This window comes from Geotrypetes seraphini, chromosome 1 (genome assembly GCF_902459505.1).
Source record: "Geotrypetes seraphini chromosome 1, aGeoSer1.1, whole genome shotgun sequence".
Lineage (NCBI taxonomy): Eukaryota > Metazoa > Chordata > Amphibia > Gymnophiona > Dermophiidae > Geotrypetes > Geotrypetes seraphini.
Genome location: NC_047084.1, coordinates 351555371 through 351572595, shown reverse-complemented (window position 1 = coordinate 351572595; position 17225 = coordinate 351555371). Strand labels below are relative to the sequence as shown.

The 17225-nt window shown below is 40.4% G+C and overlaps 1 protein-coding gene and 1 non-coding gene across 4 annotated transcripts in view; both read left to right on the top strand.

Annotated features, from left to right (window-relative positions):
- Positions 1-16357, top strand: part of COPS4 (COP9 signalosome subunit 4) — an 89902-nt gene extending 73545 nt beyond the window's left edge. For 2 of the 3 annotated variants that reach the window (XM_033963961.1, XM_033963952.1), the window contains 4 exons: positions 32-202; positions 6021-6136; positions 12540-12624; positions 15338-15580. In XM_033963961.1, coding sequence (XP_033819852.1) covers positions 32-202; positions 6021-6136; positions 12540-12624; positions 15338-15471 — 506 coding nt within the window. In that variant the 3' untranslated portion in view covers positions 15472-15580. Of the gene's footprint in view, positions 1-31; positions 203-6020; positions 6137-12539; positions 12625-15337 lie in introns of all 3 variants that reach the window. The other variant, XM_033963944.1, reaches the window with a different exon arrangement.
- LOC117352832 lies at positions 14275-14366 on the top strand. Its single transcript, XR_004537884.1, has one exon. It is a non-coding gene; the product is annotated as a Z30 small nucleolar RNA (small nucleolar RNA).
- Positions 16358-17225: the final 868 nt, after the last annotated feature.

Genomic DNA, 17225 nt, shown 5'->3' with positions numbered 1-17225 from the left:
GATGTGCATGGTGTCATTGTACTTTTTCTAGGACAACAGCGTTCTCGTATGCTAGCCACCCTGTTCAAAGATGAAAGGTGCCAACAGCTTGCAGCCTATGGGATTCTGGAGAAAATGTATCTAGACAGGATTATCCGAGGAAACCAGCTACAGGAGTTTGCAGCCATGCTGATGCCTCACCAGAAAGCAACCACAGCAGATGGTATGTATTCCTTAGTAATGTGCAAGCTTCAGAATTTTACCATCACAGCAGAGAAGTATGGTAGAAAGTGCAGCCTCACAGTAGAAAACCTGATTTAAAAAATTTTTTTTGTAAGGGTATGTGTGGTGCAATGGTTAGAGCAACAGCCCCAGTACCATAGGGTTGTGGGTTCAAATCTTGCACTGCTCCTTATGACCCTGGGCAAGTCACTTAATCCCCCAGTGCCCCAAGTACATTAGATAGAGTGTGAGCCTGCCAGGACAGATAGGGAAAAAGCTTGCATATCTGAATCATTTTGAAATCCGCATAGAATTGTAGGATATGCTAATGCAAGGTTATGCTACTCCATGCACAGCTTCTTAACACAAACATAAAGAAAATATTTTGCTTAACAGTGCAGTAAGCTAATAGTATGCAAAGGTGAGAGAACATGAATGCATATGCACATAGATCTGCACTAGCAGCAGCTTATTTTGCACATAAAAATTGTATCTATATCTAGAGTTGTGTGCATAATTTTGCACATGTGCTATTATTCTATGCATACTATTTTTGCAATAGCAATATATATGCACAGAATAGCATTCCAACACATATGCAGATGTACGTGCATGCAATTCTGTTTGAGTATTAATTAACAAGTGATAAGACCTAAGGAGAGGTATGCTAAGTAAAGTGCTGCAGTATAATTGGTATTGCAAAACTTTTATCAGCATACAAAACCTGCAAAAGATTGTGGGTCATAAGAAAACCTAGAACATAAGGGTTGCCATACTGAGACAGACTGAAGGTCTCTCAAGCCAATTATACTGTATCCAACCATGGCCAACCCAGGTCACACAAGTACTATACCTGGCAAGATACTAAAGAGTAAAACAGATTTTATTCTGCTTATCCTAGGAATAAGCAGTGGACTTCCTCAAGACCACTGTAAAAACGCTAGAGCAAGCATGGTCCCTTTTTAAGGACACAGTCACCGAGGCGGATAGGAAACAGAGTGGGGGTAAATGGACAATACTCGGACTGGAAAAGCATCACGAGTGGAGTGCTGCAGGGTTCGGTGCTTGGACCTGTGCACTTCAACTTATTTATAAATGACATAGAAATTGGTATGACAAGTGAGGTGATTAAATTTGCAGACAATACAAAGTTATTCAGATTAGTGAAGGCGCAGGAGGATTGCGAAGATCTACAACGTGACAAACACGCTCTAGAAATGGGCCGCAGCATGGCAAATAAGGTTTAATGTAAATAAGTGTAAGGTGATGCATGTCGGTAACAAAAATCTTATACATGAATACAGGATGTCCGGTGCAGTACTCGGAGACACCCCCCAGGAAAGAGACTTGGTTGTACTGGTCGACAAGTCAATGAAGCCATTCGTGTGGTTTTCTGTGCACTTCTCTGCATCAGAATAGCTAATATCTTCATTTTCATGACATTTAAATGAGCTGTGCATTGATATCAAAATGAAGCTTTGCGCAGTTAGCTCATGCTCTAACCATATTAACACAGAGCACCAATAGTAATGCACAAAATTGTATGCAATGTTTAACATACTTATTACATCAGCCCTGCACTTTGCTGCTAGTTTAGTTTGGAAAGAGTAAGACTGCAGAAAGTTGCTGACAAATACATAGATTATGGAGTGAAAGTAAATTGGAAAGGTAAACTTAAGTGAGCATTGACATTAAATATTGTTACACAGTGCTACAGGGTTAGCACTGAGGTCGTTTGGAATCTTCTAGACACCATTTAGACATCACCTGCACCTGTGCTGTTACACTGGTAGTAGCCTCTTGTTACTTGAGAGCATTTATCCTCCCTAGGGACACTGTGACCTCACAAAACCTAGGGGACAGATGGTTTCCAAGAATGGACCTACAAATCAAAGGAAAATAATGGAATCATCACTATGTCACAGAAATGGGGCTACCAGTAAATACATAGGGAAAAGAAACAAGAAATAGACATTAAATACTACTTTTATGGAAGGGGGAGTGGCCAAGATGGTGGCACTGACTGAACATCTGTGAGATCGCTCGTTTTTAGTCTGCTAGTTTTTCTTTCTTTATGCCTCAAAATTATGCCACACAAACGAAAGGGTGTGGTGAAGGCCGTTCCCTACATGGCGGTTGTACCACCAGCAAGCCAGCAGATAACAGAACAGTTTATTGCCGGAATCCTACTGAAGAACGAGGACTTGGTCACTTCTGTGAGGGAGAGAGGAGAAGGTCTTCCCACTCCTGGGACATGAGGCATTGTTATCGTTCCCAGCGTCAGTTTCACCTACTTGTCCAGCATTGGCTTCTGCTGAGGGAATTGAATCATGGGCCACCAAAGCTGCATCTACAAAGGAAGCCCTGAGGTGAAAGAGCCAATGGAAAGTTCAGCTGAGGTGCAAGTTCCCCCAAGGAGATAGACCTTGAAGCAATTTGGACAATGTTATAAAAACTGAATGCCGCTTCAATGAAGACATCTGGAGAGGTAATTGCTCTGGGAGGGGAGAGTTGATGAAATATCTAAATTTCTTGATCAAAGTAGTTTGGAGGCTAAAAACTCTATAATTCAAATATAATCAGATGTTCAGTCTCTTCAAGAGTTTGACTGCTGCAATTAAGGATAATGTTGCATTACAAAGAAAGATTGAAAATGATAACCAAAGATTGAATATACAAATTCTCAACTTTCCTAAAGTCCCTGGGGTCTCTCCTCTTGAGATGTTCAAGAAATATTTGTTGGAGATACTCGAATATTCCACTGATCTAATATTCCGCTGTGAACTGAATTTATTATTTACCGATTTCCTCAAAAAAGACCCAGGGTGATATGGAAGGAGAAAATATTCAACTAGATCTGAATAATATTTCAGCTATATTAGAGGAATCTATTACAGACTCAGTTCTACTTTGTTGATCTCTCTCATTTTTTGAAAAGGGCTTAAATGCCCTCATGAAACTTTATTCTAGACATTATAAAGAATTATTTCATGGTAAAAGAATTTGGATTTATTTAGATGTAACTAGATCTACACAAGAACAAAGGAGATAATTTATTTCTATGCGACAAGAGACAAGAACATTGGGTGCTACATTATTTATTTATTTTTAGCATATCCATGCAAATGTGTTGTGAAATACGCAGATTTAAAATGTTTTCTTTGTCCCAGAACAATTGAGAACCTTTCTGGATTTAAAGCATCTGGAGCAGATTAGGTACAGTATCCCTAAAAGCAGTTGGTGTTCGTTAAAAATTGCCATGTTGTCTAGAGGTTTAATGTTAATAGTATCAGGTAGTGACCGGCAGTAGCAGAATTTATGTAAGCAGTAGTTGGCAGTAGCAGGCTATACTCATAGGCTATGTTTGCAGGTTATACAGTAGGCGGTGCCAGGCTACTGTTATACAGTAGACAGTTGTTGGCTATACTTACAGGCTATATTTGCAGGTTGTGCAATGGGCAGCAACAGGCTATGCTTGTAGTCTTTATATGTAGTAACAGGCTAAACATACAGACTATACAGAAATATCACCTAAAAAGTATCTACACAAAACACTAAATCAATTTCTAATATTGCAAACATGTCCACTTCTGTGTATAAGTCTGATATTTCTAACATCTGTTAACTATCTGTATATTGTATTATGCTGCCTTTTTAAGTTTCTGCAGGCTGTATTTCTCTTATCTGCATATTGTAACTCGCTGACTGTCCAGCTCTCTTCAATGTAAACCGCCTAGAAGTCTCACGACTATGGCGGTATAGAAGAATAAAGTTATTATTATTACATGCAGGTTATTAGCCTGGGATATAGTTGCAGGTTATACATGCGGTAACAGGCTAAGCATGCAGGCTATACATGCAGGTTAATACTAGCAGGGTATACGTGCAGTAACAGGCTACAGGTTATTCTTGTAGACTATACATGCTGCAGCTAGCTATCCTTTTAATGGTAGTAAGGTGTACTTATCGTGCGGTCTGGGTCTCAGTCGCTTCGCAAAGGCGCACGCGCCTTTGCCGTGCGCCTTAGCTGGCGCGCCAAACAGTTGTGCACCGTTCACCTCCACAGCTTTAAAAACTGTTCCCGGTAGGCCTGGGATGGGCAGAGCAGGCTATCGCGCTGGGTGGGGCCGGATCGAGGCTTGGAGGCAGGCTGGGTTGGTGGCATCGTGAGAATGTCGGTTTCCCCACTGTGATCAGGCTCCAATATTGAGCTGATCCCGCGGTTGCTGTCGCTAAGGAAGTTCCTGATTGGCTGAGGCGCCCCAGTCCCCTCCCAAGGGAGGATCCCGAGGCGCCTCAGCCAATCGGGGCCTTAGGCCCCTCCCCGTGCATCAGATGATGCATCGGGACATGGCCTAAGGCCATCATTGCTGTGCAGGAGGCTGGAGGAGCAGGAGGGACCGAACATCCTTTCTGCTTCCAACAATTTTCAAGGTATGGGGAGGGGATGGACCAGGCCCAGCCAGACGGCCAGCGTAGTTTAAGCTACAGAGAGGGAGGTGGGCCGGGTTTGAGATGGCAGGAGGGAGTTGGCATCCCTGCTGCCTTTTATTGTTCGGCAGGGCATCAGCGCAGGGGGGGCATTTTTTAGGGGTTTGGAGAGGGAGGAGGTATTTCAGGGCGGAGGGTGGGTTATTTTTAACTGATTTAAAATAAAAAATAAAAAAAGCCAGCAGAAGTCCTGACAGCAGTGACAGGAGGCTGCTTCTCCTGCCACTACTGTTAGGGTCTGCGCATACTCCAGGATCGCTCTCTAGTGATCTGTGCTGTGGGTGGGAGGCATGTCTACAATCGTCCCCATTTGCATGCAGGCCTTTTGTGAATTCGTCGGCCTGCATGCCATTGGGAACGGATCAGAGACAGAATCGTGGGTTAGTGAATCTAGCCCTTTGTAAACTGGATAGCAACCACCTCACTTAAAGCTGAGGCACTGAGAGCACTTGGAAACTTGCTGTTCCTGAAGGATTTGACTATCCTGTTAAAGGAGTTTTGCTGATCATCTATTTGAAGTTGTCTCTTAGAGTTGTAGTGACAGATCTGGAGAGAGGTCTTAATGTGCATAAAAACAAAATAAAAACCTGTTAGCTATGCATGATGTAGTATACATGAAGAAGGCAAATTTACCTACAGCATTTTACCTGTGTAAGCTGGTTTTCAGAAAATTACCTACCCTCAGTATAGCTAAATGTGTATATTGTTCACAAAAGCATGTTTTTAACTTCAGTGGGAGGAGGTGTTCTGGGTCTGTTTAGAGCAGTGGTCTCAAACTTGTGGCCCAGGGCCTACATGCAGCCCGCCAGGTACTATTCTGAGGCCCTCGGTATGTTTATCATAATCACAAAAGTAAAATAAAACAGTTTCTTGATCATATGTCTCTTTAGCTATAAATTACAATATTATTATTAAGACTTAGCCAAAAGGAAAGATTTATAAACTATAGAGAGTTTTACCTCATACAAAATTGTCATTTCTTTAATAAGACATGAACTATTTTTTTCTGAGGCCCTCCAAGTACCTACAAATCCAAAATGTGGCCCTGCAAAGGGTTTGAGTTTCAGACCACTGGTTTAGAGGGTGCAAAATAATATTCTTAAACGACATCTTCACATCATCTGTGTGTATGTTCCATTTGTAATGTACTCGCACAATGAAAACTGCACATATCCATCAGTTTTCAGAGAAACATATGTGTACTTTCTGTGAAAATAGGTACATGAGCAGAAGTACTGTGGACTTTATTTTAGTATGGGCAGTTTGAAAGATGGCAACTCTGAGCTTGAAACTGAGAACAATCTTGTATTATTTTTGCTTACTTTCAGGTTCTAGTATTTTGGACAGAGCAGTAATAGAACACAATTTGCTGTCTGCAAGCAAACTATACAACAACATTACTTTTGAAGAGCTTGGGGCGTTGTTGGAAATTCCTGCAGCAAAGGTAAGCTTTTTATAAATGACGTATTGTAAAAATGGTCTACTACAAAGTGGTTTTGCTCTATTTTATTAGACTTCTCTATGCTCCTATTCTGCTACCTTATTACTTAGGTTGAAATCCAGTTTAAATCTTCAGATACCAAAAATCTTATACCCAAATACAGGACGTCTGGTGCGGTAATCGGAGACCCCCCCAGGAAAAAGACTTGGGAGTACCGGTCGATGAGGCTGTCCGTGCAATGCGTGGCGGCTGCGAAAAGTGCGAACAGAATGCTAGGAATGATTAAGAAGGGGATCATGAGCAAATTGGAGAATGTTATCATGCCATTGTACCGGGCCATGGTACACCCCCACCTGGAATACTGCGTCCAGCACTGGTCACCGTACATGAAGAAGGATACGGTACTGCTCAAAAGGGTCCAGAGAAGAGCGACTAAAATGGTTAAGGGGTTGGAGAAGTTGCCGTATAGTGAGAGATTAGAGAAACTTTGGCCTCTTTGCCCTTGAAAAGAGGAGACTGAGAGGGGACGTGATCGAAACATTCAAGATAATGAAAGGAATAGATTTAGTAGATAGAGACAGGTTGTTCACCCTCTCCAAGGTAGAGAGAACGAGAGGGCACTCTCTAAAGCTAAAAGGGGATAGATTCCGTACAAACGTAAGGAAGTTCTTCTTCACCCAGAGAGTGGTGGAAAACTGGAACGCTCTTCCGGAGGTTGTTATAGGGGGAAACACCCTCCAGGGATTCAAGATAAAGTTAGGCAAGTTCCTGCTAAACTAGAACATACACAGGTAAAGCTAGTCTCAGTTAGGGCACTGATCTTTGACCTAAGGGCCGCCGCAAGAGCGGACTGCTGGGCACGATGGACCACTGGTCTGACCCAGCAGCGGTAGTTCTTATGTTCTTATTTGTCAGGAGTGTAGGCATCTGGGTCCTGACATATCGGTATCAAATCCAGGAGGAAAGGTGCATAGTCTGTTATTGAGAAAGACATGGGGGAAGCCACTGCTTTCCCTGGATCGGTAGCATGGATTATTGCTACTCCTTGGGTTTTGGCCAGGTACTTGTGACCTGGATTGGCCACCGTGAGAACGGGCTACTGGGCTTGATGAACCATTGGTCTGACCCAGTAAGGCTATTCTTATGTTCTTACCTTCTACCTTTACCTTTATGGAGGTGTGACCTAGTGGTTAGAACATCTGCTTCAGCACTGACGTTTGATTCCCACTGCAGCTCCTTGTGACTCTGGGGAAGTCACTTAACACTTCATTGCCCCATGTACAAAATAAGTACCTGTCTAAAATATATAAATCTCTTTGATTGTGCAAACCGCACAGAAAAAGCTGTATGCAAGACCCATCCCCCCTTTTTTAAGTCAAGGTTTTTTTTATTTATTTCATATAACTTCACAATACATTTACATTATGAAACCACCAGCAAAATTGTAATGAAATACAATAGTTACTAAATAAGATAAATAAAAACCCAACAGATATTGATTGAGAAGAAAAAAACATTGATACTGAGAAAGCAGAAACCATTTTGCAGCACATGAAGACGATAGGTTTTCCTCTTCACTAAATACAGTTCTATATGTAAAACATATCACATTCTACCACTTTGCATAAGACACCAAGTGCAAAGCTTTCCAAGAAGCTAAAACAGTTTGAATTCCTGCAGTTAGAAGTGTATCAAGTGACAATCATTCTTTGATCGTTGAAGCTGAAAATACAAAGATTTTAAAAGTAGAAATTTAAAATAAATAGGCATATTGAAATGAAAGATGGTGCTAATTGTTGTCCAGACTTTGCCAGAACTTATTTACATGCACTCATTCAAATAAAGTATACTTGAGTTCTGCCTTGCACATGGCACAACCAACAATTCTTAGAAACAGATGAACAAATAAAATGTGATTTCAATGGAGTCCATAAAGAATGGTGTGCTAAGAAGTACATAGATTGCATTACTGAAGAAGATTTATTAGAATGAATTATTTGGAGCCAAAAACTATTCCACTCTCAGTAAGCGTGTGAATCTTCTTCCCATACCCTCCGAAGACTTGAAAGATTCAGAAAATTCATCTGCTTCAATAGACCATAAAAACGAGATGCCACAAGACCCAACGTACTAAATAGAGAGCAATACTTAAGCAAATTGGGCTGTGTTTTGAAACCTGAAATGGATAAATTACATTTCCGTATTGCGGATTTAAGCTGCAACCATAGTGGAGAGATTGAATGAATTCTTTGCTTCAGTCTTTACAGAAGAAAATATGAGAGATCTACCTGAACCAGAAATTGTTTTCAAGAGTATTAATGCAGAGTATTAATGACAAGAGTGATAAATTACTGATATAATGGTGTATATCCCAGGGTCCTGAAAGAAATCAAACATGAAATTGCTGATCTGCTGTTAGTAATCTATAACCTGTTGCTAAAATCATCTATAGTACCAATGTACTATATAGTATAGTGGCCAATGTTACGTTAATTTTTAAAAAGGGTTCCATGGGAGATTCGGGAAATTACAGACCAGTAAGCCTGACTTTAGTGTTGGGCAAAATAGTGGAAACATTTATTAAAAAAATAAATAAAATTGTGGAACACGTAGTCAAACATGATTTGATGGAACAGAGTCAGCATGGGTTTAGACAAGGAAGGTCTTGCCTCACCAATTTGACTTTTTTGAAGGTGTGCATAAACATGTGGATAAAGGTGAGCCGGTTGATGTAGTGTATCTAGGTTTTCAGAAAGCTTTTGACAAAGTTACTCATGAGAGGCTTCTGACAAAGTTAGAGTCATGGAATAAGAGGCAATGTTCAGTTGTGAATTAGGAATTGGTTATTGGACAGACTCCGAAGGTAGGGTTAAATGGCCAATTTTCTCAATGGAGGAGGGTAAATAGTGGAGTGCCGCAGAAATCTGTTCTGGGATCGGTGCGTCAGAGGAGAAGCTTCCGCCCACAAACGCGACTGCAGGGCGGTACAGGCAGGTTTCGCCAGCATCAGTTTCTTTTCTAAAGCGCCGCAAAGGTAAGAGGGAGGGAGATAGATTTGGCCGTAGGGAGGGAAGGTGCCGTGCGCAGTGACCACGCGCCTTCCCTCCCTTAAGTTTCTTTACGCCATCAAGGTAAGGGGGAGGGAGGGAGATTCTCGGGCCGCTGAAGGGCGGTGAGGTGGTGAGAGAGATGGGTGGATGCGACGGGGATGGGGCAGTGAAGGGGACGGGGCGGTGAAGGAAACTGTGGTCCGGTGACGGGGACAGATTTTTTTCCCTGTGTCATTCTCTACTATAGAGTTAATGAATGGATTTGATTATGAGGGTTGCAGTTAGATGATTATTATATTTGGGATGTGTCCTATGGATGTGATGGCATAATTAGTATAATAACTGTTGCACAGAGAAATGTTAAATTTGTAACTTGTTATAGATGCTAGGGTCAACCTTGGGGGGTTAGTGCCCAGGAAAAGGATCTGGGTGTCATCATAGACAATATGATGAAACCTTCTGCCTAATGTTCAGCAGTGGCCAAAAAAGCAAACAAGATGCTAGGAATAATTTAAAAAGGAATGGTTAACAAGACTTAAGAATGTTATAATACCCCTGTTTCGCTCCATGGTGCGACCTCATCTGGAGTACTGCGTTCAATTTTGGTTTCCTTTATGGCGGCACTAGAAAAGGTTAAAAAAAAAAGCGACCAAGATGATAAAGAGGATGGAACTCCTCTCATATGAGGAAAGACTAAAAAGGTTAGGGCTCTTCAGCTTGGAAAAGAGATGGCTGAGGAGAGATATGATTGAAGTCTACAAAATCCTGAGTGGAGTAGAACAGGTACAAGTGGATAGTTTTTTGTGCTCTGTCAAAAATTAAAAAGACTAGGGGACACTTGATGAAGTTACATGGAAAACCAATAGGAGAATAGTTAAGCTCTGGTACGCGTTGCCAGAGGATGTGGTAAGAGCGGATAGCTTAGCTGGTTTTAAGAAAGGTTTGGACAAGTTCCTGGAGGAAAAGTCCATATTGTTATTGAGAAAGACAAGGGGGAAGCCACTGCTTGCTCTGTATTGGTAGCATGGAATCTTGCTACACCTTTGGTTTTGGCCAGGTACTAGTGACCTGGATTGGCCACCATGAGAACGGGCTACTGGGCTTTGATGGACCATTGGTCTGACCCAGTAAGGCTATTCTTATGTTCTTAAAGAATCTACTATGATTTACAACATGTACATAATGCAGCAGTTTGTCTCTTGAAAAAATTGGATATTCACAACTATGTCTCTCCAGCATTGGCCTCTGTCTACTGGCTACTTATTAGAAAACATCTTTAAAGCCCTAATCTTTGCCTTCAGATTCTTTTACAATATGGTTCCAGGTTGTATGATAGAGAAACTATCAATGTATGTTCCTGTTTGATCCCTGCAGTCAGAAGAGAGATAACTGAATATGCCTTCAGGATGCTCCCTCTATTTGGAAAATGCCCGCAAGCGAGTTTATTCCCATTTTATATCTAAAATGTGGAATCAAGTCCTATCATTAGTCAGATTATTGGAAGGGATGTTTCAGTAACGCTGTAAAAACTTATTTTTTTAAATGTCTGCAAATGTGGATCCTGAATTTTGCACCTTATTTGATTGACCTAAATGTTATATTATGTTAATCAAATTTTCTATGCCGCCTTTACCTATTCAGTTCAAAGTTGGATTACAGTACAAGAGGTTGGGTTAGTTACCCAGGAAGTTACAATGGACAATTTGACATGGAGTTTCAATAGAGTTACTTGTACAGGTAGATCAGTACAGTTACTAATTCAGTTAGGTCATAGTTACAAAGCATAGTTACAAGTTCAAGTAGGTCATCGTTGGCTCATCGTTATGTGCCAGGAATTGAATTAGACTGTTTAGAAATGGGCTTTTAAAACGAAGATTAGATTCTTACCTTGCTAATTTTGTTTCCAGTAGAAAAGCACACAAGTCCTGAACCTGTGCATCTCCACCTGTGAGCACCGCAGAAGGCATCTACACTATCTTGAATCTGTAGACACTAAATTTTATGGTTGTAAGAATATGTCATCTGTATTACCTTACTGTTGAGTTACACTGTGTATGTTGATCTGTAACCCGTTATGGACTATTTTGGGTGAACAGCTAAAAAACTGAAATAAATGTGGTCTTTGGAGACCAAGTGAATTTTGGTTTTGGCTTCGGTGTAGAATTCAGCCCAAAAATCTGCACTTGGCTGATGCATTTTCAACTAAAAACTTCTGTCCGTGGCTCTCTTCTCCCCCACTTCTGACCATAGTTAGCACCCCCACCCCCTTTCCAGGAGCCACTTGTAGATTGCCACTGATACTTGCACCCTTGGGTCTGTCTTACTGCCCTGGTAGTTTAGTGGAGAATCTGGGCAAGAATCATCCCTAGATGCTCTTTCCTATCCCAATTCTTGACTTCAGCGATAGTGTAGCAAGATTGCCACTGGAGATCTCGGCAACCATTTTACGATTGTAGCCAACACAGGTAGGAGCTATCCACAGTTGCTTTAGTTCATTGTATTTGTTACATGCTTTTTTATGTTTGAAGATATAAAAAATAAAAATGTTTAAACGTGAACAGTACTTAGGAGTATTTTATCTAAACACTAGAAAACTATTGCATCTGAGGTTCAAAGCTTTCTTTTTAAGCTATATTATCTAAAAGAGTTGATGTAATTAGGATGATACTTTCATTAAGACTAGGTGATGTGTAAGGATATATCCGTTTTGTAATCCAAGTATTATTATAGAAGTGGACGATGCTTAGGTAGGGGTGAAAAGTTAGGTTGTGAATGCTGATAAGAGGCCCTTCCGAGGTCACATTATATGGTCTTTGAGGTGCTAACAAAACTAGCATGGAGATACTGAAATGAACTCGTAAAGCTTCCCTTTTAAAATAGAATGGGTATTTTTCTGGTGGAATTCACTATGTCACATATATAGAATGGAACGTTCAATAGCAATACAAAATGGAAATTATAAAAGATTTAATGAAATATGGGGGCCATTGACATTGTTTTGTAATGAATAAACACCATTTTCTTAACATTATTTATGATTGGAAGGGAAAGGGGAGGGTTTATATAAATGAAAAAAAATAAAATAAAATAAAAATGTAAAAAAGAAATATGACAAAGATTGATTCAATTAAATAATTGTATGGAAAGGGAGGGGGGAAGAAGGGTTTAGATATATATACCTTTGTTATGATCTTGATAGATTTATCAAGTGATGTTAGTAAATCTATGTATTACTTATATTGTGCACTTGCTGAAAGTTTAAAAATGAATAAAGAATTATAAAAAAAAAAAATAGAATGGGTAGAGAAAATTAAAGCGGTTCTCACAATTTGGGTTGTCTTGTTTTTCTTTTTCAGGCAGAAAAAATAGCATCTCAAATGATAACGGAGGGCCGTATGAATGGATTCATTGACCAGATTGACGGGATAGTTCATTTTGAAAGTAAGTGCTTCCTCAAGTGTGAGAATTGAGACCCTAAGATCACATCTGCCATATACATTAAAAAACTAAAATTGCGTTTCATGACAAATGGTCAGTTTATTAGGCTTGTTTCCCAGATACTAAAGCAACGTGTTCTGTCGGAAAACATGGGGAAGAGAGAAAACAATCACTAGCAGTAGAGCACTGCACCTAGGAAATAGCCCAGCATTGTTAACTCAGCACAACAGTAAGTTAGCTTGTCCTGACCTTCAATCTCAGGGTATGGATATTGAAAGCCAACTGATTCTTATTTCTTGACAGACTGTAATATCAGCAAACTTTATTCTGTCTTTGAGGAAAAGTTCCACTAAAAATTATTATGCTTTCAAATAGGCTAGATTCTCCAAATAGTGTGCATGTAAAATTAACCAATTATCATCCACTATTCCAGAACTCCTAGATTAGAAAGCAATTGAAAATAGATGCCTTCATGAAAGGTCTTTTCATACCAGGCCACCTTTTCAGAAGCCTCCCCCTTGGGATCCTAATGTGGTTCTTTTACTACCACCATTTAAACCAGTGTCATAGGCTGCTGTTAAATATTCACACGGAAGGTGACATTTCTTATAGCAATTACTTCAGCCAGAAGTCAGTGAGCTTCAAGCATTAGTTTACTACCCTTACTGTTCCTTCATAAGTTGTTTAAAAAAAATCCCATTCCAAATTCCTTCCCAAAGTAGTCTCTGAATTTCACATAAGTCTACCTGGAGGGGAGAGTTTCCCCCTAAGCCTTTATTCTGTTACATATACACAGGAGTCTGTACTTTAGCCGTTGATTCCCACCCTTCTATTCCACTGGTCCAGAGATCCAGTGTTAATACAACCAACATCCCAAGCTCAGGAACCCTTTAAAAATAAAATTCTCTGAAACAAAGGAGAGCCATTATACATGGAGCCACTTGGGTGTCACCATCAAGTGTGCATTCCTCTGCTATCTGTGAAAAAGCCCCATAAGCAACTACACTTTTAGTATTCTAAATAATGCAGATTGAACCACTCTTTAAAAAAAAAATTGCTGGGTATGCTTCCAAAGCATTCCTGAGCATGCAAATAAGTAAGTGTTGAAAAAACAGCTCCAGCTTTTTGACTTGTAGGAAAAATGTAGTTTAACACAACTTCTATAGATGGATGAGGGGTGCAAAGATTCTGCATGAAATACTCTCACACTTCTAAAACCTTTGTGTTGGGACTGGACCTTTCTGACTGGCTTAGGTCCAGCTTATTTTATTTCACGTATTAAACTTGATTTAAAGATGCTCTTTCCTATCAAACACGGTAGTTCAGCCCTCCATCCCTCCTTATCTCTTTATCCATCTGTGCCCTCCTCCACTACAATTTCTCTTTTCTTATTAAAGGACTTTTTGTAATTGTTCACTGCTCAGACAGTTTGATAGGTGGTATATCAAGACTATTATAAACTTGAGCAAGTTTTTGCCTATGAGATTTAGTAAAGCTCAGGAGCTTATTAAAGTGGGATGGCTTGGTGATTCTGTGGTAATGCTGTTCACTGCCCAGCAGTAGGCTCTTGATATTCTCTCTCTAGCTCAGCTGGGGATTTTGCTGGTTCCAGTTTCAGCTGGAGAAAATTGCTGGCTGAAAAAGTGCCCCTTCAGTGATGATGAGTGAGATGAGTCTGACCTGGTATTGCCAAATAAAATTTGGCTCTGACCTGGATATGATTGCTTAATCTTCTCTCTGAACTAATTCAGGGAACATCAGCAAAGTAGAAAAAAATTTAGCAAAACTGTATACAGTATGTCTATCTCGTATGTTCAAATAGTCCATATTTTATGTTTCTGGTTTTATATTACATGTGGAGTACTGAGTTGTCCCACTTTCAGGATTCTGGAAGATGCTGAAATACAGCCACATATGAAAACATTTGATATTTGAAAGTCTCTGAAGATGGAGATTCACCATGATCATGTGACTGCATTTGGCATTAAATGCAGGATTGGACCAAGGGCATCTGACACCCTGGTGAACCATCCTACCCCCAAACAATGGGAGAGGCAGCTAAGGTCCTACCCTCCAGCATCTCTCCTTCCCTACCCCCCACCCTCCAGCAAGTTAACAACTCAGTTCGTCTAGGACAGGGATCTCAAAGTCCCTCCTTGAGGGCTGCAATCCAGTCGGGTTTTCAGGATTTCCCCAATGAATATGCATTGAAAGCAGTGCATGCACATAGATCTCGTGCATATTCATTGGGGAAATCCTGAAAACTTGACTGGATTGCGGCCCTCAGGAAGGGACTTAGAGACCCCTGGTCTAGGAAGACTCATTGTAGCTGGCAAAGACCTTGAGCATCTACGCATATTGAAAGTCTGTCAGGTCCTACCCCCTTCCAAAATAGAAATTTCAGAGGGGACAGGACCTGGTAGGCCTTGAGCATGATGAGTCTTCTGTGTTTATGCTGAATGTGTGCTGCAACCCCCCCCAAAAAAAAAAATCCCCCTCAAACTACAGCCACCACATTGTGCCTGCCCTAGGCAGGCACCTATTGATCAGACCAATCCAGATTAAATGAACAGATCTTCCAGAGCTACTAGAAATATGTAAAAGCCTTTCTCTGTTTGCGTGTGATAGTTTACATTGAAAATTGTGAGGAATAAGGGACAGAAGAAATTTGCAACTTGAGTAATTTTTTTTTTAATTGCTTTGTTCTGTTTTTCAGCCCGTGAAGCATTGCCAACATGGGACAAACAGATCCAGTCTTTATGCTTCCAGGTTAACAACCTATTAGAAAAGATTAGTCAGACAGCTCCTGAGTGGACAGCACAGGCCATGGAAGCCCAGATGGCACAGTGAATGCTAAACTTCACATTCATCCCTTCTGTACCATGCAGAGAAAGTTTGCTGCTTTGAAATGGTCACCTGAAGATTCAGCTCTTCTCACAATGTGGCAGATTTCAGACATTTGTTGGGTTTTTGTTTTTGTTTAAAGCCTCTCAAGTTGACTCTAAAGCTTAACATTTGCAACACATATACCAGCATATAACTGTGACTTTGCTCATTTAAGAGCTTTAGTTAGAATCTTTAGAAGAGACATGCACACATCTGTGTAATGTTTGGGTTTTTTTGTTTTGTTTTTTTTAGACATGTTAAGTCTATTTCCTTTTTTTTGTGACTTTCTCAATAAAGGAAGGAATGAAGCAAACACCTGTAAGGTTTGCCCGTTGTTTTGAAGTTGCACATAGCTAATCTCCACAGTGGCTTGAGGCTCATTAAATGATAACCTCTTTGTTGTAGCATTACAAGTGTGAGCTTTGCAATCCACACATGTAGATAAAATGGCATAGATTAAATGCTCTGTTCTATTTTGATTTGAATTTTTTTTTTTCTTAAAAGGGTAGTTTTCTGCTTATGTTGAAGATACATTTTGAGTTTACAGTTTCAAAGAAGTCGGGGTTAAAATTGCACAGATTCTCATTTAGCAAGTTACTGTTTTAAAATTGTACTTTTGTCATTGTTCAGCTTAACATAGGATGTCAGCAATATAGATTAAATAATTAATATTGAGCTGTGAAGCATGTAAATGTTTTCAAAGCATCTCAGTATTATGCAAAATGACTGTCATTCTTCTGCAAGCTGTTATACATTGAAAGTTGTACCTGCTAAAGCGATGAGGTTAACTTTCCCTCATTGGTTTGCTAATATTGCTGTCAAAAGATTCTGCCAATTAAAAAAAAAAAAAAGAAGGTCTCCTGTCCCTGCTCCATTTTTTAAGTGCACCCTCTTCCTGGCCAGACCCTCCCCTTCCAGTCCCCTAATCCTTTAAAAATAGGGACAGAGAGCACCTGCATATAATAATTGTAAAAAGTGGTCCAGTATATGAAATCCCATTACTCTTTCCCTAGCTTCTAATCATCAGAACATTGTAATGATGGAAATATTCCCTGGGCCCAGTCCATAACCTTTATGAGCTCTCTTTATAACTACCCTGTTTCCCTGAAAATAAGACCTATCCCGAAAATAAGCCCTAACCTGATTTTTAAAGATGCTCCTAATATAAGCCATAACCCAAAAATAAGCCCTAGTTAAGATTGATTCCCGAAAGCCCCCTCCCCCCCCCCGAATGTATCAGACACTCCCTGCCTCCATCCCTGACACTAGTGTTGCCTGATTTGCTGAAAAAATTGAACTCGTTGATTCATCAACCCCCACTCCTGCCGTTTTATGAGGCCTTGGAGCGGAGGTATGTCAGTCTCATGGTGGGAGGGTCGATGGGGTTCTGCTGCACAGGGGGATAGGAGGGAGGGATAGAAAGATGCTGCACAAGGGGATGGGTGAGGGGGAGGAAAGATACTGCACATGGGGGGGAAGAAAGGAAGAATTGGGATGGAGGAGAGGAAGGGAGAGATGATTGTTGTACATGAAAAAAATAAGACATCCCTGAAAGTAAGCCCTAGTGAATTTTTTAGACCCCAAATTAATATAAGACACTGTCTTATTTTTGGGAAAACATGGTAGTTTAAGGCAGTGTTCAAAAGCACTTGAGGAGGGTACTTTGGGTGCTCACCAGCAAGCTATTTTCTTTCAGGTTTGCTTGCCAAAGAATGCAT